This window comes from Notothenia rossii (genome assembly GCF_949606895.1).
Source record: "Notothenia rossii genome assembly, chromosome: 3".
Taxonomy (NCBI): Eukaryota; Metazoa; Chordata; class Actinopteri; order Perciformes; family Nototheniidae; genus Notothenia; species Notothenia rossii.
The window spans coordinates 1205656-1223155 of NC_136901.1; the positions used below are offsets into that span (position 1 = coordinate 1205656).

Below are 17500 nucleotides of genomic sequence, written 5' to 3' on the forward strand. Positions count from 1 at the left end.
CATGCACTCGTCCCAGCAGCGGTCCAACGTGAACTGACCCAGGATCTGGTTATAGGGTGTCGACTGGCCCTCCATGTACAGGTTCAACCGACGCACCTGCAGGGAAGTCAACGGTATACTGAGTGAGATTTTAACGGTTGGTTCTAGGACATAAAATACGTCAGTAAACACCCCATTTTTAAAAAAGTGCTGCTAATAAGAGTCTAAATGAGACGACTAAACGTCATCACGCCCAACATTAGCCTCCTTTAGCTTAGCGGTGGTGACGTGAAGTCATGTGACCGTGCTGTAGTTCCTTTATAGCCCAACATTAGCCTCCTTTAGCTTAGCGGTGGTGACGTGAAGTCATGTGATGTGACCGTGCTGTCGTTCCTCTATAGCCAGGGGTGCACATAAGTGGTACGCAGGTACGCAGGTACGCATGCGCGGCAACAATCTGAAATGCGTACCGTCACTTGTGTCACAAAGCGCATTTGCGTACCGACGTACTTGTGAAGCTTTTCCAGAAGGTGGTTAGATCCCCGGACGACAGTCGGTTTCCGTGTGCACAGACAGGGCTGCTGTTAACGTCGGCCTGTACAGCAGCACTGCGCTAAAACAGCTGATCACAACGTTCACACGCTCTGTGGTCCCCCCCCCCGGCTGACATTCACGATACAGAGGGCTTCATGGGAACTTTGAGGGGAGCCAGAAGTTGGAGTACCAAACACTGACTCCAGGTACTCATCTGAGTACCTCACTGAGAAAGTTGTGTGCACCCCTGTCTATAGCCCAACATTAGCCACCTTTAGCTTAGCGGTGTTGACGTGAAGTCATGTGACCGTGCTGTAGTTCCTTTATAGCCCAACATTAGCCTCCTTGAGCTTAGCGGTGGTGACGTGAAGTCATGTGACCGTGGTGTAGTTCCTTTATAGCCCAACATTAGCCTCCTTTAGCTTAGCGGTGGTGACGTGAAGTCATGTGACCGTGCTGTAGTTCCTTTATAGCCCAACATTAGCCTCCTTTAGCTTAGCGGTGGTGACGTGAAGTCATGTGACCGTGCTGTAGTTCCTTTATAGCCCAACATTAGCCTCCTTTAGCTTAGCGGTGGTGACGTGAAGTCATGTGACCGTGCTGTAGTTCCTTTATAGCCCAACATTAACCTCCTTTAGCTTAGCGGTGGTGAAGTGAAGTCATGTGACTGTGCTGTAGTTCCTTTATAGCCCAACATTAGCCTCCTTTAGCTTAGCTGTGGTGACGTGAAGTCATGTGACCGTGCTGTAGTTCCTTTATAGCCCAACATTAGCCTCCTTTAGCTTAGCGGTGGTGACGTGAAGTCATATGACCGTGCTGTAGTTCCTTTATAGCCCAACATTAGCCTCCTTTAGCTTAGCGGTGGTGACGTGAAGTCATGTGACCGTGTTGTAGTTCCTTTATAGCCCAATATTAGCCTCCTTTAGCTTAGCGGTGGTGACGTGAAGTCATGTGACCGTGTTGTAGTTCCTTTATAGCCCAACATTAGCCGCCTTTAGCTTAGCGTAGGTGACGTGAAGTCATGTGACCGTGTTGTAGTTCCTTTATAGCCCAATATTAGCCTCCTTTAGCTTAGCGGTGGTGACGTGAAGTCATGTGACCGTGTTGTAGTTCCTTTATAGCCCAATATTAGCCTCCTTTAGCTTAGCGGTGGTGACGTGAAGTCATGTGACCGTGTTGTAGTTCCTTTATAGCCCAATATTAGCCTCCTTTAGCTTAGCGGTGGTGACGTGAAGTCATGTGACCGTGTTGTAGTTCCTTTATAGCCCAACATTAGCCGCCTTTAGCTTAGCGTAGGTGACGTGAAGTCATGTGACCGTGCTGTAGTTCCTTTATAGCCCAACATTAGCCACCTTTAGCTTAGCGGTGGTGACGTGAAGTCATGTGACCGTGCTGTAGTTCCTTTATAGCCCAATATTAGCCTCCTTTAGCTTAGCGGTGGTGACGTGAAGTCATGTGACCGTGTTGTAGTTCCTTTATAGCCCAACATTAGCCACCTTTAGCTTAGCGGTGGTGACGTGAAGTCATGTGACCGTGCTGTAGTTCCTTTATAGCCCAACATCAGCCACCTTTAGCTTAGCGGTGGTGATGTGAAGTCATGTGACCGTGCTGTAGTTCCTTTATAGCCCAACATTAGCCTCCTTTAGCTTAGCGGTGGTGAGGTGAAGTCATGTGACCGTGCTGTAGTTCCTTTATAGCCCAACATTAGCCTCCTTTAGCTTAGCGGTGGTGACGTGAAGTCATGTGACCGTGCTGTAGTTCCTTTATAGCCCAACATTAGCCTCCTTTAGCTTAGCGGTGGTGACGTGAAGTCATGTGACCGTGCTGTAGTTCCTTTATAGCCCAACATTAGCCGCCTTTAGCTTAGCGTAGGTGACGTGAAGTCATGTGACCGTGCTGTAGTTCCTTTATAGCCCAACATTAGCCACCTTTAGCTTAGTGGTGGTGACGTGAAGTCATGTGACCGTGCTGTAGTTCCTTTATAGCCCAATATTAGCCTCCTTTAGCTTAGCGGTGGTGACGTGAAGTCATGTGACCGTGTTGTAGTTCCTTTATAGCCCAACATTAGCCACCTTTAGCTTAGCGGTGGTGACGTGAAGTCATGTGACCGTGCTGTAGTTCCTTTATAGCCCAACATCAGCCACCTTTAGCTTAGCGGTGGTGATGTGAAGTCATGTGACCGTGCTGTAGTTCCTTTATAGCCCAACATTAGCCTCCTTTAGCTTAGTGGTGGTGACGTGAAGTCATGTGACCGTGCTGTAGTTCCTTTATAGCCCAACATTAGCCTCCTTTAGCTTAGCGGTGGTGACGTGAAGTCATGTGACCGTGCTGTAGTTCCTTTATAGCCCAACATTAGCCACCTTTAGCTTAGTGGTGGTGATGTGAAGTCATGTGACCGTGCTGTAGTTCCTTTGTAGCCCAACATTCACTCCTCTCCTCACGTACCTCATCAGAAGGCTTCCCCAGGCTCTGAGCCACGTCAGTGATCCAGTTCTCCGTCACCATCATCCCTTGAGGTCCTCCGAAGCCTCTGAAGGCGGTGTTTGACGGCAGGTTGGTTTTACACAGGAAGCCACGGCCTCTAATGTTGGTCAGACTGTACGAGTTCTCCATGTGGAAGAGAGCGCGCTCCATCACCTGGTGGACAAACAGACGAACAGACAGACATCAGCACATCGTCAACATGGAGAGGACGGCTGTTAGAGAAGAGACTCACCGACAGAGAGAGGTCCATGGAGTTTCCTACGTTACTGTAGTACGACACGTCCAGAGCCACAACCTTTCCACTGTTCAGGAAACCCACCTGCAAGAGAGAGGAAGAAGAAGAGGAAGAAGAGGAAGAAGAAGAGGAAGAAGATACTCATTCATCCCTGAATCAGACCAAAGCAAATGAACTGCAGTTCTGAAAACGCCCAAATTATACAACTTTAAAATGACTCTTGCTGCCAAAAGTACTACAATACTTCAACTGCTAGTAATGACTCCCCCCCCCACCTTGTATTTCCCGTAGAAGGGGTGTCTCCCCCCAGAGATCAACATGTCCTCGTCTCGGTCCAGCATGCACCTCACAGGCCTCCGTAGCCTGGAACACAGGTAGACTTTAGATTTCAAAATAAGAGAATCTACGTAAACATGATAATTAGACATCTCAATTCCAAATAAGAGAATCTATTTTTATATAGTAGCTAGATATTCTACATTTCAAAATAAGAGAATCTACGTGAACATGATAATCAAAATAAGAGCCTCTAATTAAAAGGTGTATTCTCACTTGTTGGCTGCCACGGCGACCACGGTGGACAGCAGCGTGGTGCGGGACTCCTTCCCCCCGAAGCCCCCCCCCATCCTCTTCACCCGCACCACCACCCGATTGGCCGAGACGCCCAGAGCCTTCGCCACCAGAGACTGAGAGAGATAGCATTTTAATATCATTATATAACACAAATATCATGTATTAGTAGATTCAAGTATCACTACCTGTGTTTCAGAGTATCACTACCTGTGTTTCAGAGTATCACTACCTGTGTTTCAGAGTATCACTACCTTTGTTTCAGAGTATCACTACCTGTGTTTCAGAGTATCACTACCTGTGTTTCAGAGTATTACTACCTGTGTTTCAGAGTATCACTACCTGTGTTTCAGAGTATCACTACCTGTGTTTCAGAGTATTACTACCTGTGTTTCAGAGTATCACTACCTGTGTTTCAGAGTATCACTACCTGTGTTTCAGAGTATCACTACCTGTGTTTCAGAGTATCACTACCTGTGTTTCAGAGTATCACTACCTGTGTTTCAGAGTATCACTACCTGTGTTTCAGAGTATCACTACCTGTGTTTCAGAGTATCACTACCTGTGTTTCAGAGTATCACTACCTTTGTTTCAGAGTATCACTACCTGTGTTTCAGAGTATCACTACCTGTGTTTCAGAGTATCACTACCTTTGTTTCAGAGTATCACTACCTGTGTTTCAGAGTATCACTACCTTTGTTTCAGAGTATCACTACCTTTGTTTCAGAGTATCACTACCTGTGTTTCAGAGTATTACTACCTGTGTTTCAGAGTATCACTACCTGTGTTTCAGAGTATCACTACCTTTGTTTCAGAGTATCACTACCTTTGTTTCAGAGTATCACTACCTGTGTTTCAGAGTATTACTACCTGTGTTTCAGAGTATCACTACCTGTGTTTCAGAGTATCACTACCTTTGTTTCAGAGTATCACTACCTGTGTTTCAGAGTATCACTACCTGTGTTTCAGAGTATCACTACCTGTGTTTCAGAGTATCACTACCTGTGTTTCAGAGTATCACTACCTGTGTTTCAGAGTATCACTACCTGTGTTTCAGAGTACCACGACCTGTGTTTCAGAGTATTACTACCTGTGTTTCAGAGTATCACTACCTGTGTTTCAGAGTATCACTACCTTTGTTTCAGAGTATCACGACCTGTGTTTCAGAGTATTACTACCTGTGTTTCAGAGTATCACTAGCTGTGTTTCAGAGTATCACTAGCTGTGTTTCAGAGTATCACTACCTGTGTTTCAGAGTATCACTACCTGTGTTTCAGAGTATCACTACCTGTGTTTCAGAGTATCACTACCTGTGTTTCAGAGTATTACCTCAGAGTAGTATTACCTGTGTTTTGGTGGGAGCCTGCGTAGAGACGAACAGCTCCATCTCTCCGTCTTCTCGAGGAACAGCCAGGGTGACGTTGGTCTCCAGGTAGAAATGCTCTTGCCCTCCAATGTGCATCTCACCTGTCGGACAATCAACCCATCAGCAGTCAGCACCTGAGCAGCTTTTAACTTTCAATTCTCACTGGTATCAATGTCCATGTTTTACGGTATTGTGTGCTTTTATTTTACATTTTTAATTTTCTTTTTAAAATTGTTTTATTTTAACCTATCTTAATTTCTTGTCAGCTTTACTTCAAGGGAGTTTCATGCGGATCACTGTTGTTCTGTAAAGCACTTTGGGCTGCTTTGTGCATGAACGGTGCTATACAAATAAAGTGTATTATTATTATTAACAGGAAGTGGCTCTCTATCAGTCCCTACCCTCCAGGGTGTGGTCGGCCTGCTTAAAGCCCGCCTCCAGGTCTCCGTTCTGGATGGTTCTGAATGGCTGGTAGAAGGACTGGTTAGCGATGGCTTCCTGTATGGTGATGATGGGCTTTAGCTCCTCGTATTGAACCTTCACAGCTTTAGCTGCTCTCTGAGCTTCCAGCTGAGTTTCTGCCACCACGGCTCCGATTATGTGTCCGACACACGTCACCTGTAGAGAGTAAAGGAAGCACCTGTCAGTGTGGGCGGGGCTCTGAGGGAAGCTCCTGATTGGTCCACAGGAACTCACCTGTTGGTCAGCGAGCACCGTCTCGTCGTAATGGATCGGTCCCGTAGCGTTACTGCCCGGAATATCAGAGGCAAACACACAGCAAACAACACCTGGCATCTCCTCCGCTGCAGAGGAGTCTATAGAGCTGAGAACACACGGGTTAGTTATCTCTAGAGAGGACTCTATAGAGCTGAGAACACACGGGTTAGTTATCTCTAGAGAGGAGTCTATAGAGCTGAGAACACACGGGTTAGTTATCTCTAGAGAGGAGTCTATAGAGCTGAGAACACACGGGTTAGTTATCTCTAGAGAGGAGTCTATAGAGCTGAGAACACACGGGTTAGTTATCTCTAGAGAGGAGTCTATAGAGCTGAGAACACACGGGTTAGTTATCTCTAGAGAGGAGTCTATAGAGCTGAGAACACACGGGTTAGTTATCTCTAGAGAGGAGTCTATAGAGCTGAGAACACACGGGTTAGTTATCTCTAGAGAGGAGTCTATAGAGCTGAGAACACACGGGTTAGTTATCTCTCAGCTAGAGAGGAGTCTATAGAGCTGAGAGCACACGGGTTAGTTATCTCTCAGCTAGAGAGGAATCTAAAGAGCTAGTTAGCTAGTTAAATAACGAGCTGTTTTGGGTGTTATCTAGTAAGCAGAGATGTCTACTAGAAAACTAAATTAATCAATTAGTTAATGAAGCTCAATCAGTTAACCTATGAACAACTAGTGCACTAGTCAGAGTGTTGCCGGTGTTGTCGGAACCAGTGCTCAACATGATTGGTCATTTTTAACTGGAGACTGGAGAGCCAATAGGAAGCCTCAACAAGGCGTATGGCCCGCCACCTCTTTAGCATTTTGTCACTAGTAAACACTTTAAACTTCACTAGTTAGTTAATTCCTAGTTAGCAGTTGTGGGAGGAGCTTACATGATGTTAGCGTGTGCCTTTGTGCTGGTAATGAGCGCCAGGTAGAGCTCGTTCTCGTACAGTGGCACATCGTCGCAGTACAGAGCCTCACCGGTTGCCTGCTGCAGCGCAGAGAGGTGCATCATGGGACGTCCCAGCACGTCCTCCAGGCTCCGCCCCTCTGGCACCGCCTGCAGGACACAGGGGGCGTTGCAATGGATTTAAAGTTCTCCTATCATGCTATTTTTAGGCATATATTAAAGGTCTCAGATATATCCAGAGCCTGTCTCTGATTGGCTGAAACACCAAACAGATCATTGCAGCATTACCCATAATCCCCTCTGTTTCAGCCCTGTTTCCAAAGTGCTGATCCTCTGTCTGTTACTTTAGATGAAAATAAGGAGCCCCTCCCCACGCCCCTCTGATACCTCATTCACACCAACGCAACTCCGGTTCAAGCTCCGTGCTCGAGCTTTTCAGGTTTAGAACCGGTTCTTCGGTTTAGCTACGGTAAACGTTTGTGTGCCTGCTTCATAAAGCCAAACCGCGCGGAAACCCCTCACAGCTGACACCGGCAACAACAACAATGGCCGATTGTGTTGAAGCGCTAATCGTTTTGGTTTTGCTCTGTCGAAACGAAATGGAAGAAATGGGACGACTTTACTACCAACTTTACAGTCGTTACGTGCTACATTCAAAACTGCTTTACAATCGTAATCATCAACTTCAACGACGATTCCGATTCCCCCTGCCCCCGCCTCGACGTAAGCTTGACGTATGCAGTGCTTTTGCTTTGGCCGGACAATTTGTTTGTGCTTGAAACGAACCGGATTCCGGAGCTTAGAGGCGGCTCCGCTGCGGTGTGAACAGGAAAAAACTGTGCTTTTCAAACTCCAGCTCCGAACCGGCCCTGAAACACCGTTGGTGTGAATGAGGTATTTGAGATATTAGGTTACAAAGAACTCAATGGTGCTCTAGGAGGAGATTCAGGTGATGCCGCGGGGGGGGGGGGGGGGTTATCTTGGTGCTGATTGGCTAATGGTCACACAAGACAAAACATCGTTATGACATCATCAAGTGGCCAAAATCTGATCAGCTCATTTTCAGACAGGTTTTTATAGAAATGGATCAAAAAGAGAGAGAATCTTTGTTCCTGAAACTTTCAGAGTCTCTTTCCACAGAGGGGACACATGTTGATGTAGAAGAGACATCAAGAAGAGGGGACACATGTTGATGAAGAAGAGACATGAAGAAGAGGGGACACATGTTGATGAAGAAGAGACATCAAGAAGAGGGGACACATGTTGATGGAGAAGAGGGGACACATGTTGATGCAGAAGAGACATGGAGAAGAGGGGACACATGTTGATTTACAAGAGACACGAAGAAGAGGGGACACATGTTGATGTAGAAGAGACATGAAGAAGAGGGGACACATGTTGATGTAGAAGAGACACGAAGAAGAGGGGACACATGTTGATTTACAAGAGACATGAAGAAGAGGGGATACATGTTGATGTAGAAGAGACATGAAGAAGAGGGGACACATGTTGATGTAGAAGAGACACGAAGAAGAGGGGACACATGTTGATTTACAAGAGACATGAAGAAGAGGGGATACATGTTGATGTAGAAGAGACATGAAGAAGAGGGGACACATGTTTGTGAGGGCTACAAGCCTCACAAACGAACACACATCCTAAAGGTTATGCTTTTGTTTCCATCAAACATACACATTGATTTGAAACAGCTTTATTTTAAGCTAGATTGAGTGAACGCAATCTGGCTTAAAACATCTATTGTTAATTGTGTTGTGTGTAAACCTGTTGTCAGTGTCTTGCAGCTCACCTTGCTCCTGGCCAAAGGCTGAGCTGATGGAAAACACCTGCCTTTATAGATGTGTCAGCTAATTGGACTACGCCATTCCTCTCAAACCCTGAGGGGTGTTTAAAGAAGCCACTCCTTTTTAGAGCTTCTTCCCCCTGCATGCGACAATGGACTGGCCAGTAGGGCTATAAGTCCCTGCAGTGTGGAGATGACGGGGGTATGTGAGTTGCTCTTGGACAGAAGAGCACACAGGATGTCACCCATTTCTGTGACGTTTTGTTTATCCCTTAAATGCTAGATGGTGTCTGTTTTCATCTACACCTTTTTGTTTAAACCTAATTGATTTTATTACCCATCCTAAAATTGTACATAAATTGGGTAAATAAAATCCTTATTTTTACACCTCGACCTGCATTCCTGATTTTTGCGTACCCTGGTCCTTCACAATGTTGATGTAGAAGAGACATGTGTCCCCTCTGTCTGAAGAGACTCTCTCTTTCCACAGAGGGGACACATGGTGTCCTGTACCTGGACCCTGTACCTGGTAGATCTGAGCACTGCAGGGGATCTCCGGGTGAAAGATCTCTGATGCACTCAGGTATTCAGACTGAAGCTCCTCCCCCTTCACCCCCTGATCTCTGAGCTTCTGGAGAACAGTCAGGTAGAATTTATAGAAGAGACTCAGGGTCAAAGTTCGCCGGTACGTCACCATGCCGCCGGGCGCAGAGGGGTCGAGGGTCATCTCCTCGGCCAATGAGGAGCAAGCTTCCTGCAGGAGCTCCTCCCCCCAAGGCCTACCAAAGATAGAGGATTATTATATAGCTTTGATGTTTAATCCGTCCTGTTTTCTTTCCCTGTTGCTGTTAAACTCCTGAAGTTCCCCACAGCGATGAGTTAAGCTCCATCTCATCTCAATGCTTTTATTGTCTTTCATTTTGTAACGCACTTTGAATTGCCTTAAAAAGTGCTACCTATCATGAGTTATAGATCACCTGACTTCCTCACAGCTTCAGTTCCTGATCACCTGACTTCCTGACAGCTTCAGGTCCTGATCACCTGACTTCCTCACAGCTTCAGGTCCTGATCACCTGACTTCCTCACAGCTTCAGTTCCTGATCACCTGACTTCCTGACAGCTTCAGTTCCTGATCACCTGACTTCCTCACAGCTTCAGGTCCTGATCACCTGACTTCCTGACAGCTTCAGTTCCTGATCACCTGACTTCCTGACAGCTTCAGTTCCTGATCACCTGACTTCCTCACAGCTTCAGGTCCTGATCACCTGACTTCCTGACAGCTTCAGGTCCTGATCACCTGACTTCCTCACAGCTTCAGGTCCTGATCACCTGACTTCCTGACAGCTTCAGGTCCTGATCACCTGACTTCCTGACAGCTTCAGTTCCTGATCACCTGACTTCCTGACAGCTTCAGTTCCTGATCACCTGACTTCCTCACAGCTTCAGGTCCTGATCACCTGACTTCCTCACAGCTTCAGGTCCTGATCACCTGACTTCCTCACAGCTTCAGGTCCTGATCATCTGACTTCCTCACAGCTTCAGGTCCTGATCACCTGACTTCCTCACAGCTTCAGGTCTTGATCACCTGACTTCCTCACAGCTTCAGTTCCTGATCACCTGACTTCCTGACAGCTTCAGGTCCTGATCACCTGACTTCCTGACAGCTTCAGTTCCTGATCACCTGACTTCCTGACAGCTTCAGTTCCTGATCACCTGACTTCCTCACAGCTTCAGGTCCTGATCACCTGACTTCCTCACAGCTTCAGGTCCTGATCATCTGACTTCCTCACAGCTTCAGGTCCTGATCACCTGACTTCCTCACAGCTTCAGGTCTTGATCACCTGACTTCCTCACAGCTTCAGTTCCTGATCACCTGACTTCCTGACAGCTTCAGGTCTTGATCACCTGACTTCCTCACAGCTTCAGGTCCTGATCACCTGACTTCCTCACAGCTTCAGGTCCTGATCACCTGACTTCCTCACAGCTTCAGTTCCTGATCACCTGACTTCCTGACAGCTTCAGTTCCTGATCACCTGACTTCCTCACAGCTTCAGGTCCTGATCACCTGACTTCCTCACAGCTTCAGGTCCTGATCACCTGACTTCCTCACAGCTTCAGGTCCTGATCACCTGACTTCCTCACAGCTTCAGGTCCTGATCACCTGACTTCCTCACAGCTTCAGGTCCTGATCACCTGACTTCCTGACAGCTTCAGGTCCTGATCACCTGACTTCCTCACAGCTTCAGTTCCTGATCACCTGACTTCCTGACAGCTTCAGGTCCTGATCACCTGACTTCCTCACAGCTTCAGGTCCTGATCACCTGACTTCCTCACAGCTTCAGTTCCTGATCACCTGACTTCCTGACAGCTTCAGGTCCTGATCACCTGACTTCCTCACAGCTTCAGGTCCTGATCACCTGACTTCCTCACAGCTTCAGGTCCTGATCACCTGACTTCCTCACAGCTTCAGGTCCTGATCACCTGACTTCCTCACAGCTTCAGGTCCTGATCACCTGACTTCCTCACAGCTTCAGTTCCTGATCACCTGACTTCCTCACAGCTTCAGGTCCTGATCACCTGACTTCCTCACAGCTTCAGGTCCTGATCACCTGACTTCCTGACAGCTTCAGTTCCTGATCACCTGACTTCCTCACAGCTTCAGGTCCTGATCACCTGACTTCCTCACAGCTTCAGGTCCTGATCACCTGACTTCCTCACAGCTTCAGGTCTTGATCACCTGACTTCCTCACAGCTTCAGGTCCTGATCACCTGACTTCCTCACAGCTTCAGGTCCTGATCACCTGACTTCCTCACAGCTTCAGGTCCTGATCACCTGACTTCCTCACAGCTTCAGGTCCTGATCACCTCACTTCCTCACAGCTTCAGTTCCTGATCACCTGACTTCCTGACAGCTTCAGGTCCTGATCACCTGACTTCCTCACAGCTTCAGGTCCTGATCACCTGACTTCCTCACAGCTTCAGGTCCTGATCACCTGACTTCCTGACAGCTTCAGGTCCTGATCACCTGACTTCCTCACAGCTTCAGTTCCTGATCACCTGACTTCCTCACAGCTTCAGGTCCTGATCACCTGACTTCCTCACAGCTTCAGGTCCTGATCACCTGACTTCCTCACAGCTTCAGTTCCTGATCACCTGACTTCCTCACAGCTTCAGGTCCTGATCACCTGACTTCCTCACAGCTTCAGGTCCTGATCACCTGACTTCCTGACAGCTTCAGGTCCTGATCACCTGACTTCCTCACAGCTTCAGGTCCTGATCACCTGACTTCCTGACAGCTTCAGGTCCTGATCACCTGACTTCCTCACAGCTTCAGGTCCTGATCACCTGACTTCCTCACAGCTTCAGTTCCTGATCACCTGACTTCCTCACAGCTTCAGGTCCTGATCACCTGACTTCCTGACAGCTTCAGTTCCTGATCACCTGACTTCCTCACAGCTTCAGGTCCTGATCACCTGACTTCCTCACAGCTTCAGGTCCTGATCACCTGACTTCCTCACAGCTTCAGGTCCTGATCACCTGACTTCCTCACAGCTTCAGGTCCTGATCACCTGACTTCCTGACTTCACTTCTTCTCTTACCTTCCCAGCAGTTTGTTCCCCGTCTTCATGGCCAGTTTGGTAGTGGCCGCCATGCCTCCATAGCTCAGCCTCAGCTCCTCCACGATGTCCGTCCCTGAGGAGAAGACGACGCTCATCGCTGCCGTCACGACGCTAATGTCGTCCTCACGCCGAGGAGACTGTTTGAAGGCCGACACAAACTGATTCTGAGGAGATAAATACAATACGACAATACCTTAAAGACAGAAATGTATAATTCTTTCTTTAATAGAAATGTTTCTTCTGCCCGTAAAGTGTCCAAACCAGGCTTGTCTGGATAAACGCATTTTTAAAACACAGTCATTGTCCATGCCGGTTTCAGTTTGATTATTTCTCAGTTGCTCCGATCAGATCGGTCTCCTCCATTTCGTAGATTATTTACGACTTTTGAATCCACAGAAACACATCGGCAAAATCCGGCTTACTTTGAGCATGTGTTTCAAACAGTTTGATCCCTTTGTGAATTGTTTGCACTTGCGCCGTCCTTTAATTTCTTCATACAGCGGGAATCCAAATGAATGAATCCTGAGTCCAATAACCATCAGTCTCTCTTCAATCCAGTTCGTGACAGTAGTTGTAGCATTTTGAGACTTGGAAACTTTAATTACTGCTGTTGCCCCCCCCCCCCCCCCCCCCCCCCCCCCATGCTTCAGGCTGGAGCACAGAGGATGCTTCAGGCTGACTGGAGCACAGAGGATGCTTCAGGCTGGAGCACAGAGGATGCTTCAGGCTGTCTGGAGCACAGAGGATGCTTCAGGCTGTCTGGAGCACAGAGGATGCTTCAGGCTGTCTGGAGCACAGAGGATGCTTCAGACTGGCTGGAGCATAGAGGATGCTTCAGACTGACTGGAGCACAGAGGATGCTTCAGGCTGGAGCACAGAGGATGCTTCAGGCTGTCTGGAGCACAGAGGATGCTTCAGGCTGTCTGGAGCACAGAGGATGCTTCAGGCTGTCTGGAGCACAGAGGATGCTTCAGGCTGTCTGGAGCACAGAGGATGCTTCAGGCTGTCTGGAGCACAGAGGATGCTTCAGACTGACTGGAGCATAGAGGATGCTTCAGGCTGTCTGGAGCACAGAGGATGCTTCAGGCTGTCTGGAGCACAGAGGATGCTTCAGGCTGTCTGGAGCACAGAGGATGCTTCAGGCTGTCTGGAGCACAGAGGATGCTTCAGGCTGTCTGGAGCACAGAGGATGCTTCAGGCTGTCTGGAGCACAGAGGATGCTTCAGGCTGTCTGGAGCACAGAGGATGCTTCAGGCTGTCTGGAGCACAGAGGATGCTTCAGACTGGCTGGAGCATAGAGGATGCTTCAGACTGACTGGAACACAGAGGATGCTTCAGGCTGTCTGGAGCAGAGAGGATGCTTCAGGCTGTCTGGAGCACAGAGGATGCTTCAGACTGTCTGGAGCACAGAGGATGCTTCAGGCTGTCTGGAGCACAGAGGATGCTTCAGACTGTCTGGAGCATAGAGGATGCTTCAGGCTGTCTGGAGCAGAGAGGATGCTTCTGGCTGTCTGGAGCAGAGAGGATGCTTCAGGCTGTCTGGAGCACAGAGGATGCTTCAGACTGTCTGGAGCACAGAGGATGCTTCAGGCTGTCTGGAGCACAGAGGATGCTTCAGGCTGGAGCACAGAGGATGCTTCAGGCTGTCTGGAGCATAGAGGATGCTTCAGGCTGTCTGGAGCACAGAGGATGCTTCAGACTGTCTGGAGCATAGAGGATGCTTCAGGCTGTCTGGAGCACAGAGGATGCTTCAGGCTGTCTGGAGCACAGAGGATGCTTCAGGCTGTCTGGAGCACAGAGGATGCTTCAGACTGTCTGGAGCATAGAGGATGCTTCAGGCTGTCTGGAGCACAGAGGATGCTTCAGGCTGTCTGGAGCACAGAGGATGCTTCAGGCTGTCTGGAGCACAGAGGATGCTTCAGGCTGTCTGGAGCACAGAGGATGCTTCAGGCTGTCTGGAGCATAGAGGATGCTTCAGGCTGTCTGGAGCACAGAGGATGCTTCAGGCTGTCTGGAGCACAGAGGATGCTTCAGGCTGTCTGGAGCACAGATGATGCTTCAGACTGTCTGGAGCACAGAGGATGCTTCAGACTGTCTGGAGCACAGAGGATGCTTCAGGCTGTCTGGAGCACAGAGGATGCTTCAAGATGGAGCACAGAGGATGCTTCAGGCTGTCTGGAGCACAGAGGATGCTTCAAGATGGAGCACAGAGGATGCTTCAGGCTGTCTGGAGCACAGAGGATGCTTCAAGATGGAGCATAGAGGATGCTTCAGGCCGGAGCACAGAGGATGTTGTAAAGATCAGATGTGATGGTTTCTACCTTCTTGCTGTACGGGATGAGGATGGACAGCAGGATCTCCTGCGGGCGCAGAATGGTCTTCCTGTAGCCGGTGAAGAAGCTGTCGTCCATCTGAACCTCCCTGCTGCCGTCTGAGGGTCAAAGGGCAACAACAGGTCATACATTCAGATGTGTTGAAAGACTCTTAAAAAGGATATCTCCTGCTGATGTTCAGGTGTATATCAGTATGTCGTGTCTCTACTTTAAAGAGTCCTCTCCTGCTGATGTTCAGGTATATATCAGTATGTAGTGTCTCTACTTTAAAGAGTCCTCTCCTGCTGATGTTCAGGTGTATATCAGTATGTCGTGTCTCTACTTTAAAGAGTCCTCTCCTGCTGATGTTCAGGTGTATATCAGTATGTCGTGTCTCTACTTTAAAGAGTCCTCTCCTGCTGATGTTCAGCTGTATATCAGTATGTCGTGTCTCTACTTTAAAGAGTCCTCTCCTGCTGATGTTCAGGTGTATATCAGTATGTCGTGTCTCTACTTTAAAGAGTCCTCTCCTGCTGATGTTCAGGTATATATCAGTATGTAGTGTCTCTACTTTAAAGAGTCCTCTCCTGCTGATGTTCAGGTGTATATCAGTATGTAGTGTCTCTACTTTAAAGAGTCCTCTCCTGCTGATGTTCAGGTGTATATCAGTATGTAGAGTCTCTACTTTAAAGAGTCCTCTCCTGCTGATGTTCAGGTGTATATCAGTATGTCGTGTCTCTACTTTAAAGAGTCCTCTCCTGCTGATGTTCAGGTATATATCAGTATGTAGTGTCTCTACTTTAAAGAGTCCTCTCCTGCTGATGTTCAGGTGTATATCAGTATGTAGTGTCTCTACTTTAAAGAGTCCTCTCCTGCTGATGTTCAGGTGTATATCAGTATGTAGTGTCTCTACTTTAAAGAGTCCTCTCCTGCTGATGTTCAGGTATATATCAGTATGTAGTGTCTCTACTTTAAAGAGTCCTCTCCTGCTGATGTTCAGGTGTATATCAGTATGTAGTGTCTCTACTTTAAAGAGTCCTCTCCTGCTGATGTTCAGGTGTATATCAGTATGTAGTGTCTCTACTTTAAAGAGTCCTCTCCTGCTGATGTTCAGGTGTATATCAGTATGTAGTGTCTCTACTTTAAAGAGTCCTCTCCTGCTGATGTTCAGGTGTATATCAGTATGTAGTGTCTCTACTTTAAAGAGTCCTCTCCTGCTGATGTTCAGGTGTATATCAGTATGTAGAGTCTCTACTTTAAAGAGTCATCTCCTGCTGATGTTCAGGTGTATATCAGTATGTAGAGTCTCTACTTTAAAGAGTCATCTCCTGCTGATGTTCAGGTGTATATCAGTATGTAGTGTCTCTACTTTAAAGAGTCCTCTCCTGCTGATGTTCAGGTGTATATCAGTATGTCGTGTCTCTACTTTAAAGAGTCCTCTCCTGCTGATGTTCAGGTGTATATCAGTATGTAGTGTCTCTACTTTAAAGAGTCCTCTCCTGCTGATGTTCAGCTGTATATCAGTATGTCGTGTCTCTACTTTAAAGAGTCCTCTCCTGCTGATGTTCAGGTGTATATCAGTATGTCGTGTCTCTACTTTAAAGAGTCCTCTCCTGCTGATGTTCAGGTGTATATCAGTATGTAGTGTCTCTACTTTAAAGAGTCCTCTCCTGCTGATGTTCAGGTATATATCAGTATGTAGTGTCTCTACTTTAAAGAGTCCTCTCCTGCTGATGTTCAGGTGTATATCAGTATGTAGTGTCTCTACTTTAAAGAGTCCTCTCCTGCTGATGTTCAGGTGTATATCAGTATGTAGTGTCTCTACTTTAAAGAGTCCTCTCCTGCTGATGTTCAGGTATATATCAGTATGTAGTGTCTCTACTTTAAAGAGTCCTCTCCTGCTGATGTTCAGGTGTATATCAGTATGTAGTGTCTCTACTTTAAAGAGTCCTCTCCTGCTGATGTTCAGGTGTATATCAGTATGTAGTGTCTCTACTTTAAAGAGTCCTCTCCTGCTGATGTTCAGGTGTATATCAGTATGTAGTGTCTCTACTTTAAAGAGTCCTCTCCTGCTGATGTTCAGGTATATATCAGTATGTAGTGTCTCTACTTTAAAGAGTCCTCTCCTGCTGATGTTCAGGTGTATATCAGTGTGTAGTGTCTCTACTTTAAAGAGTCCTCTCCTGCTGATGTTCAGGTGTATATCAGTATGTAGTGTCTCTACTTTAAAGAGTCCTCTACTGCTGATGTTCAGGTGTATATCAGTATGTAGTGTCTCTACTTTAAAGAGTCCTCTCCTGCTGATGTTCAGGTGTATATCAGTATGTAGTGTCTCTACTTTAAAGAGTCCTCTCCTGCTGATGTTCAGGTGTATATCAGTATGTAGTGTCTCTACTTTAAAGAGTCATCTCCTGCTGATGTTCAGGTGTATATCAGTATGTAGAGTCTCTACTTTACAGAGTCCTCTCCTGCTGATGTTCAGTTGTATATCAGTATGTGGTGTCTCTACTTTAAAGAGTCCTCTCCTGCTGATGTTCAGGTGTATATCAGTATGTAGAGTCTCTACTTTAAAGAGTCCTCTCCTGCTGATGTTCAGGTATATATCAGTATGTAGTGTCTCTACTTTAAAGAGTCCTCTCCTGCTGATGTTCAGGTGTATATCAGTATGTAGTGTCTCTACTTTAAAGAGTCCTCTCCTGCTGATGTTCAGGTGTATATCAGTATGTAGTGTCTCTACTTTAAAGAGTCCTCTCCTGCTGATGTTCAGGTGTATATCAGTATGTAGTGTCTCTACTTTAAAGAGTCCTCTCCTGCTGATGTTCAGGTGTATATCAGTATGTAGTGTCTCTACTTTAAAGAGTCCTCTCCTGCTGATGTTCAGGTGTACTTTGAGAGGTCACATGACCGTGTGATAATCCTCATCACTTCATCTGATTGTGTTTTGGTTAAAAATGGTTTTGTTACACCTGTCAAAA

General features: G+C 47.1%; 1 protein-coding gene across 1 annotated transcript in view; it reads right to left on the reverse strand.

Moving 5' to 3' along the window:
- The window catches only part of xdh (xanthine dehydrogenase), a 49814-nt gene that overhangs the window by 11670 nt on the left and 20644 nt on the right, over positions 1-17500 (reverse strand). Inside the window, exons 13-24 of the mRNA XM_079669990.1 lie at positions 14535-14644; positions 12193-12377; positions 9120-9372; positions 6773-6942; positions 5865-5991; positions 5570-5786; positions 5148-5269; positions 3785-3918; positions 3508-3595; positions 3230-3316; positions 2959-3150; positions 1-96 (exon numbers count right to left, since the gene is read on the reverse strand). The exon at positions 1-96 is cut by the window's left edge and continues 50 nt beyond it. Coding sequence (XP_079526116.1) covers positions 1-96; positions 2959-3150; positions 3230-3316; positions 3508-3595; positions 3785-3918; positions 5148-5269; positions 5570-5786; positions 5865-5991; positions 6773-6942; positions 9120-9372; positions 12193-12377; positions 14535-14644 — 1781 coding nt within the window. The remainder of the gene's footprint in view (positions 97-2958; positions 3151-3229; positions 3317-3507; positions 3596-3784; positions 3919-5147; positions 5270-5569; positions 5787-5864; positions 5992-6772; positions 6943-9119; positions 9373-12192; positions 12378-14534; positions 14645-17500) is intronic.